This window comes from Quercus lobata, chromosome 4 (assembly GCF_001633185.2).
Source record: "Quercus lobata isolate SW786 chromosome 4, ValleyOak3.0 Primary Assembly, whole genome shotgun sequence".
Classification (NCBI taxonomy): domain Eukaryota; kingdom Viridiplantae; phylum Streptophyta; class Magnoliopsida; order Fagales; family Fagaceae; genus Quercus; species Quercus lobata.
This window is the reverse complement of record NC_044907.1, coordinates 49,224,316-49,234,085: the sequence shown is the minus strand read 5'-3', so window position 1 is coordinate 49,234,085 and position 9,770 is coordinate 49,224,316. Positions and strand designations below refer to the sequence as shown.

At 46.3% G+C, this 9,770-nt stretch overlaps 1 protein-coding gene across 1 annotated transcript; it reads left to right on the top strand.

Annotated features, from left to right (window-relative positions):
• Nucleotides 1–7,409: 7,409 nt before the first annotated feature.
• Nucleotides 7,410–9,437, top strand: LOC115985390 (ankyrin repeat-containing protein NPR4-like). Its single transcript, XM_031108331.1, has 3 exons — nt 7,410–7,482; nt 7,852–8,426; nt 8,594–9,437. Exons 1-3 carry the CDS (start codon nt 7,410–7,412, stop codon nt 9,287–9,289), a joined length of 1,344 nt encoding a protein of 447 aa, XP_030964191.1. The 3' UTR covers nt 9,290–9,437.
• The last annotated feature ends 333 nt before the right edge of the window (nt 9,438–9,770 follow it).

Genomic DNA, 9,770 nt, shown 5'->3' with positions numbered 1-9,770 from the left:
GATTTATATAGACGACATGGTTGTGAAGAGCAAAAGGGTTTCCGAGCACGTGAGTGACCTCGGAGCGATCTTCGCTATCTTAAGAAAGCACCGGTTGCGGCTGAATGCTTCCAAATGCTCATTTGGGGTCGGGTCTGGGAAATTCTTAGGGTACATGGTCACTCACAGGGGAATAGAAGTAAGTCCCGACCAAATCAAAGCCATTAACAGCCTACAGGTTCCTCGAAATCCGAAGGAAGTGCAGAAGCTCACTGGCATGATTGCGGCACTAAACCGGTTCATATCACGATCGGCGGATCGATGTCGGCCTTTTTACCTCCTGATAAACAAATGGAAGGGGTTTGAATGGTCGGAGGATTGCGCTCAGGCTTTCCAGCAGCTTAAGGACTACCTGTCTCGACCACCCATCATGTCCAGCCCTGAGGCAGATGAGGTGCTGTTTGCATATATTGCCGTAGCTCCCCATGCTGTGAGCTTGGTGCTGATACGGGATGACAATGGGGTGCAGCGGCCGGTTTACTATGTGAGCAAATCATTGCACGAAGCCGAGGTACGGTACCTTCCTTTGGAAAAGGCAATTCTGGCGATAGTGCATGCGACCCGTAAGCTCCCTTATTACTTTCAGGCGCATACGGTCATCGTTTTAACTTAGCTTCCCCTTCGAGCGGTGCTTCGCAGCGCTGACTATACAGGCAGGATCGCCATGTGGAGTGCGCTCCTGGGCGCCTTTGACATCAAATATATGCCCAGATCCTCCGTCAAAGGACAGGTCCTCGCGGACTTGGTGGCGGAGTTTGCTGAGCCCTCTTTAGAAACAATGACTGAGAAGAAAGACATGGATGAGAAATCGGTTGGCGTGATTTCAGCAGTCGGGACCAGGCCATGGAAGGTCTACGTGGATGGAGCGGCTAACCAAAGAGGGTCAGGAGTTGGGATAGTTTTAATATCCCCGGACGGTGCTGCCATTGAAAAATCTTTGAGGCTCGGGTTCTCGGCCACGAACAATGAAGCCGAATACGAAGCCTTACTTCAAGGGATGATGATGGTTCACAGATTGGGCGGCACAATAATAGAAGCATTCTCGGACTCCAGACTAGTGGTCGGACAAGTGATGGGTGAGCTGGAAGCTCGAGATACCAGGATGCAAGAGTATCTGGGACAAGTCAAGCGGCTACAGACGAATTTTGAATCTTTCAATCTGATGCACATCTCCAGGAGTGTAAACACCCATGCAGACTCGCTGGCCACCCTCGCCACGTCCTCAGCGCACAATCTGCCGCGAATGATCCTGGTTGAAGACTTAGCCCAGGCAAGCCCTATCAGCGGAAGCCCGGCCAGAGTCCATCAGATCAGAAAGAGTCACTGCTGGATGGATCCCATAAAGAACTTCCTTCAGAATGACGTCTTGCCGGAAGAAAAGCTGGAAGCCGATAAGATACGGAGGAATGCTCCACGGTTCTGGCTATCCGAGGACCACCAATTATATCGGCGCTCCTATTCTGGACCGTACCTACTCTGTGTACATCCAGAGGAGTCCGAGTCTCTGCTTGAGGAGTTGCATGAAGGAATTTGTGGAAGTCACACCGGAGGAAGGTCGCTGGCGCATAGGGCACTCACCCAAGGATACTGGTGGCCGAACATGCAAAGGGAGGCCCAGGAGTACGCCAAGAGGTGCGATCAGTGCCAGAGATTTGCTCCGAATATCCACCAACCTGGAGGGGTTCTCAACCCCCTCTCTAGCCTGTGGCCGTTCGCGCAGTGGGGTCTTGATATTGTCGGACCTTTTCCTAAAGCCGCGGGGAATAAGCGATACATCATAGTCGGGACCGATTACTTCACTAAATGGGTGGAGGCTGAGCCTTTGGCCAACATTAGGGATGTGGATGCCCAGAAATTCATCTGGAAGAACATTATCACCCGCTTCGGAATCCCGCGTACACTCATTTCCGACAATGGTCTTCAGTTCGACAGTAAAAGCTTTAGAGAGTACTGCCGCGAGCTTGGAATCATTAACCGATATTCCACCCCTGCATATCCCCAGGGAAATGGGCAGGTGGAGGCCGTGAACAAGGTCATAGTGAACGGACTAAAGAAAAGGCTAGATGAGGCAAAGGGAAGATGGATAGAGGAGCTCCCGCACGTTCTATGGACCTATCGGACAACGCCACGGCGGTCAACCGGTGAGACCCCCTTTTCATTGACTTATGGGGCAGAGGCTGTACTCCCAATTGAGAACAACTTTCCTACGCTGAGATCTGCTTCGTTTACTCCGGACGGTAACGATGAGTTGTTGGAAAGAAATCTAGACTTAGCCGAGGAAAGAAGGGAAAAAGCAACGATTCATATGGCCTATTATCACCAAAAGCTGAGACAGGGATACGATGCCAATGTCAAGCTACGACCCCTCGGTCCCGGCGATCTCGTGATGAGGAAGGTCCTTGGCAGCGCAAAAAACCCCTCTTGGGGCAAGTTGGGGCCTAATTGGGAAGGACCGTACCGTATAACATCCGTAGCTGGAATAGGCGCCTACTATCTAGAAGATTTGGATAAAAAAGCTGTGCCTCGACCATGGAATGTAAATAACCTCAGAAGATATTATTATTAATGAAAATGGCTTCGCCCACATTTTGTTTATTGGCTATCCACTTCTTGCTGATCTGCATGACAATTCTTATGAGTCTTAAACAGAACCTAAGTCCTGTATGGCTCCTTGGACCACAGACTTAGGGGAAATTAACACTTAAAAAGACCTCGTAAGTCTTGGACAGAACCAAGGTCTTTCATGGTCCTCGGACTCAAGCCTATGGGGAAACCAAGTACAGAAAAGAAAAATCGCGTAAGTCTTGGACAGAACCAAGGTCTTGCATGGTCCTCGGACTCAAGCCTATGGGGAAACCAAGTACGGAAAAGAAAAATCGCGTAAGTCTTGGACAGAACCAAGGTCTTGCATGGTCCTCGGACTCAAGCCTATGGGGAAACCAAGTACAGAAAAGAAAAATCGCGTAAGTCTTGGACAGAACCAAGGTCTTGCATGGTCCTCGGACTCAAGCCTATGGGGAAACCAAGTACAGAAAAGAAAAATCGCGTAAGTCTTGGACAGAACCAAGGTCTTGCATGGTCCTCGGACTCAAGCCTATGGGGAAACCAAGTACAAAAAAGCAGAATCGCATAAGTTCTAAACAGAACCTAAGTCCTGCATGGCACTTCGGACCACAGACTTAGGGGAAACTATTACTTGTGACAGATCGGGAGATTATCGCTTAAAGGAAATCATTTCTATGCGCTGCACACATCCATCGAGAGCCATATCTGCATCATTGCAAGTATTTAAAGTAAAACGCTACTGGCATACATCCATAGAAAGCCAAACTAACATTCCAGATAAATATTTCGAGTACACTGGAAAGAGAGGTCCTTACAAAAAATGGAAAAACAGGACGGCTCTCATAAAAAAAAAGAAAAAAGAAAAAGAAAGAAAGAGTACAAAAAACAAAAGCCTAAAAGACTAAGCCTCAACAGGGGGATCTTCCTTCTGCTCGGGCTGAGGAGGAGGAGCCTCAACGACTGAGTCTACGGCGGGACTCTTCGTTATCTCAGGCACAAGGGCGGTATCAGGCGCCGCCAAATCCTGCTCTGAAGTCACTTGGGCACCATCAGGATTCGCTCGGATCTCCTGAGGGTAGAAGATGTTCTCGGACAGTTTTAGTGCCGAATCCGCAGGAACTCCTGCAACATCGAGAGCATGAGCCCAGGAGATACTGCAGTAATCCCTGCACACCTCGGGGACCTCCTCTGATAGCCTGGCCTCCGTCTCCTCAGCCCCAAGCTGGCGAGCAGCATTCTTCTCAGCCTCTGTAGCCTCTCGGATCAGCTGAGCCTCCTCTTTGACCCTTCTCAGTTCATCCTCGACCTTTTGCAAGGCAGTTTTGAGATCCTGCACTGCCTGCTTCTCGGTGACAAGGTTGAGCTGCATCGAGTATAGCTCCTTGCGCTGGTCCTCCGCCTGGGTCTCGGCGCTCTTCAGACCAGATTCTGCACTCTTGCGCCGGTGCTCCGACTCCTTGAACTCGTTCGTGAGTATAAGGTGATCGTGCCTGAGGGACCCCAAGGTCTTCTCCACCTCCGTCCGAGCCTGGATCTCGACCTCAGTCCGATTACGTTCACTCCGGCAGAATTCCTCAGCCACAAATACCTGCTGAGTAATCTACAGACAAAACCAAAATGCTTTAAAAATATCTAACGAGATCAAAAGAGTTAATGAAACAGTAGAAGGATCACTTACCATCGCGAGATCCCTTTTAAGGGATAAGAAGATCTCGGACTGAGAGAAACGCCTGTAAGCCTCCATGTCCCGAGGAAGGAGCAGGGGCTGCTCTAAGGCCTCAGCCACGTACCCAGCTCGGCCGCGGTTGTACTCTCTGATCGAGGCATTATAAGGGATTGCAACCCCCTCCAACTCCAATTTGGGGCTCCATACACGCGGAGTAACACGTACATCCGCAAGGCTCTCCTCGTCCCTACTCTCCGAGGAATTGCCCCTTCTGCTCCTTGGAGCCCGAGCAGTCTTCTGCTGCTTGGTGGGCTGAGCAGCCACCTCACCCTCCTCAGGGGTGTCAACCGGTCTCTTCTTCTTCAGGTCCGGATTGACCTTGAGACCAGGTTCCAAAGTTCCTTGAGGGACCACGGGAGGAAGGGCCTTGGCTTGTGGTGGAGGTGGTCCCTTCGATGATTGGCCTTTCCCTCTGGAACCCAACAGCTCCTTCAGAGATTTTCCCTTTCCTGCCATGGGCTCCGTCTCTTCGTCCGAAGTATCGTCCGAGCAGATAACAAGGGAAGGAGCACCAACTGCCGAATGTCGATCCCGCTCTCCTTCGGGATCGGAAAATTCCGCTAAGGGGGATTGCTGGACTTCCTCCTCAAAATGGAACTCGTCTATCTCTTCCTCAAGAGAGAGACGAGACGACTCAGCTTCTTCTTCAACTTGAACGGCAACGCCAGACTCGTCTGGCGGAGGTAACTGCTCTGCCAAGTAGGGATTTCTAACACCGGGCAACACAACTGGCGGTAAATCGTGGTCGGCTAGGAACCCGTCCTTGGACACGTCAATCCTGGCCAGCCTCGGACTGCCAGCCCTTATAGCGTGACCGATCGCCTGGAAAGAGCTGCTTAAAGGTTGATAGCCCAAAACTAGATGAGCCGCACACAACTGTCCGTCCTCGGAAACGTAAATCTCCGACCTAAGAAGGTAGTTCAACGCTGGCACGTTCACAAGGCTAAGCCGAGGAGCTACGTGAGATTTATCTGCAAACAACCAAGAAGAGTGGGGTTAGTTCAAGAAATCTACCAGTTATAAGGAAAGCAGTAAAAATAAACCCTCGACACTAATTCCTCTCCTAACAAGGACCGATCCTAAAGGACGCCGCACCTGGGTTTCCTGCCCGAGTTGGACAATGAATACCGTCGAACCACTCCCCAGAAGCAATGAGGAAGTCATTCTTCACGGTCTTATTGGATACCGGGAGACAAGAGATCAACCTAACGTCCTCGTTCCGGGATTTAAGATAATACCCCTCATCCCCGAGGCGGTGACACTCGTACAGATAGGCCACATCGTGCCAAGTAAGGCCTAGGTTCATCCGCTCATCTAGGACATCTACACAGCCTAATATCTTGAACATATTTGGGGCACACTGTTGCGGCGCCAACCTATGGTTGAACAAGTATTCCCTGGTAATCCTACGCATGGGAAGCGTCATCCCTCCCTCTATGAAAGCAATCATGGGGATGACAACTTCTCCCAGACGTTTATCTGTCACTATTCCTTCAAGAGGACAGTACCGCAGCCCAACCCCCGGGGGGATGCGGTATTTAGCCCTAAAGACCTCCATAGCGGCCGGAGTATTTACTAGTTTCTCGAATCTACCCATCTGAACTGAACTGGGAAACGAAAGTAAAGACTGAGCAGAAAAGAAGGGTCCGAGGAGAGAATTGAAACGACGAGATGAGCGAAATGTACTGGTACCTTCACAAAACGCTTGATGGGATGCCTGGAAATCTCTCGTAGACGAGACGTTTCGCAGAAAATGGTCACGGCGGCGTAAGGGGCGCAAGTGCTTGTATGTCTCTGGGTTTCGCTGTAGATCTCTGGAGCCCTTTGAGGTTTATGAAACGCAGATAAAAGAAGGAACTGAACCCCCCCTGACGCCTTATATAGCCAGGAGGAGAGAGAAGAAATCACTCCTGCCTAAAAATACGCGAATGAACGATGGTCGTTCGATCCGCGCCGCACCGTTGGATGAAGGGAACATAACGCCTCCAGAAATTAATGGCCACGCCTCGAAAATTGTGGCACGTCAAAGGTCACGATCTGCACACGCGCCCCAGGTCCTCCTTATCCCTATCCACTCATTAACATCAAAACCCCGCTTTTCTCCTCGGAAGGAGATAAAAACCGGAGTTTTGAGGGGCTATTATGGGGCCCGGCCCAAAAATAATGGGCCACTCCAAATCCAGGCCCATCCGAGGAGCGTCCTTTCCGAGGAGAGGCCACACATGAAGCGTTACTCAATCCCAGCAACGCCCAGGAAGCCTGTCCGAGGAGCAACTCCTCCTCGGACACCACGAAGCCCAAACCAAGAGCCATCCCCAGCCAATTCAGTTCACCCTCCAGACATATAAAATGAATAAAATCCAAAATATCCCTCGAAAAGCTACCACCACATTAATTGCGCCCCAACCAACCTCTTGGCCGCATTAATGAAGAAAAGACCCCTGAACAGTACCGCCTTGGCCTCTGCAACTCACAAAGGGAGTGGTGAGGGCGGCTGATGGGACAGGCGCTCAAGTGGATGCTTAGATGATCAACAGGTGTAAGGTTTAGATGAAAGAAGGAGAGCTATATAATGTAATGCAGTCCCCCAAAGAAGGGGACGGAAAAAACTGTAAGAAGACCTAAAGAGAAAAGGAATATAAGGAGACTTGAGAAATCTTTCCCGTGTCTTTTATCTTCTGCAACCACCTTATCCATGCATTCGACCGAACAGGCTCACTGAAGCCAAGTTCTTTCACCCATTCTCTACGAACATTCATTGTGGGTTGCGTCTTGGGTCAAAGCCTGATCATTAGAATTTGGGCCAAGAAAATCGTGCGACCACAAATATATATTACCCACTAAAGTAATATAATATATTTCAATACAACTCTTTTTCTTTCTTCTCTCTATCTCTCTTCCACTTTATCAATTAAAATATATTATAATTTTTACTAAAGTGTTCCAGTGTCATCCTACATTTAGGATGACACTGTAGCACAATTGCAAAAAAATTTGCATTTGTAAGATTTTATAAGTTCAATTGCTGGGTTCTTTTTGTGTGCTAAATTTTCTCTAAATATACTATTTATAATTGCCAATGGAATGCTCTTATGGTTTTCTTGGTGGTGTGGTGAATCGGTACCAAATGGATCGTGATGGATATATTGTCGGTAATACATAGGACCAAGGAAAAGAGTGTGTGAACCCGTATTTTTCTTTTATTTATTCCTTCTACCTTTCTTTTTTGATTTTTTTGTTAATTAATTTTTTTCTTATTTTATTTAGACAGGAAAGCGCAAATAAGTTTTTTGTAGATATGTATTGTGACTTTTTAGAAGACATTTCCTAGTATTAACTAGGTAAAATATCGACATTCTACCTAAAGTAATTAAATGGCTTTTAAAATTAAATTTAATACGTAAATTATTTTGGAATAACACTCTTTTTTCTTTTTTTTTTGACGAAAAATGCTTTTCATATTTAATAAATAATAATAAAATTTTATATGCAACAATTACTGACTTCCAGTTCACGAACAGTCAACTTATATTGTAGTTCAACCAAACGAAAAGCAATTGCAGAACGAAAGCAAAAATATGAATCAGCTAAGAAGCTTGCCAAGTTCCTCATAAAAAGAGATACTTCATGGGAGATTACTTATCATAAAGCAGGCCCAAGTAAGCCTGTCCTCCACAAGTATAGTGGTAATTCTAAAATAGAGAAGAAAGTTGCAGAAGGAAACCCAATGAGTTTTCTTGGTCAAGAGGAAGGGGCAGCAAAAACTTCGGAAGGGGCAACAAAATCTCCTTTGTTCTTTGCAACTATTTCAGGTTGTGTACAGATTGTTAAAGAAATACTCGATTTATACCCCCAGGCAGTTGTGCATATTGATGATAAAGGGAGGAACATATTGCATGTAGCAATCAAGTACCGCCAATTAGATATTTTTGAGCTTGTAATGAAGATGAAATTGCCAAAGAATTGGCTAGTAGGAAAGCTTGATGAGGGAGGGAATTCCATGCTACATACAGCTGGAAAAAGAAATAAGGATTATGTGCCTGAGAAGATGCAAGGCCCTGCACTTGAATTACAAGAGGAGATGCATTGGTTTGAGGTACTACACTTCGAGTACCCTTTTTTCTTTTATACTTTTAGGTCTGCATGTATCCACATACTCAAACACAAACACATCCGCACTATTCTTAACGCCGGTGGATCAATAACTAAAATTACTTTCAGATTTATGTCATTATTGACCATTTTCTTTTTTGTCATGTGCAGCGTGTGAAGGAAGTTATTCCACCCCATTTCGTTGACCACCGCAACAATCAAGGTCTCACGGCAGAGGCGCTATTTAATACAACAAACAAAGAGCTCCGACTGAATGCCAAAGAATGGATAAAGCGGACTGCCGAAGGATGTACCATTGTGGCGGTTCTCATTGCTACTGTTGCCTTCGCTGCAGCCTATACAATACCTGGAGGCTCAAATGGTCAGACTGGTGTCCCAGTCCCCCTCAATCATCCTTTCTTTCTGGTTTTCACTGGGGGTGACATACTAACAATTTCATCTGCTTTAACATCAGTAGTTTTATTTCTTGCAATCACTGCATCGCCATTTCGATTTGTGGACTTCAGCCATTCTCTTACTAATAATTTAGCTATCGGCTTAACTTTCTTGTTCGTCTCAGTCAGTATGATGATGACAGCATTTGCAGCAACAATTACCCTCATGATTCACAATGGGGAAGGGTGGACAAAAGTTATCCTATACACCACCTCTTTCATTCCAGTTGGACTCTTTGCACTTTCATATTTCCCTCTCTGTCGATCACTATCAAAAACTTACAAGCACTTGCTCAAGAACGCATGGGAGGTAGTTTCTCGTAGTCTTTATTTTCCAGTGCTACCTAGGGAGAATAAAGAGTCCAATCGAACTTCAAATTCCCTAAACCCTCAACGCACCTCGTCCGTTTGAGAGGACTATATATGATGTTAGGCTTTTGGAATCACTTGTTGTCTATTGGAATTTCCTATATACGAAAGTGAAATAACTTAAGATACTATAATTCTCTTTTTGATGGATTGAACACTACCAAGAAACTATGTAATAAATGTTTGTATCTCAGAACTATGTGTTGAATAACCACTTGTACCTTTTTTTATCTCCAGTTTTTGCTCACATTTAAGAGTTTAAGCCCCACAAAGAGAAAGGGTATAATTTGAATAACAAGTTGAGAACCAATGCGATGCACATAATACAAAGATGCTAAAAAAGAAACCAACAAAATTAATTTTGCAAAGGATACTATTTTTTTTAATGAGAATTTTGCAAAAGCATACTATAAACTAAAGCATAACTTGAATTTCATGAAATGGTAAGGCTCCTAATATTTCAGCTTGGAGACCATATCTCACCCAAAACAAGACATGGGTAATAAAGAATAATAAAAAACGAA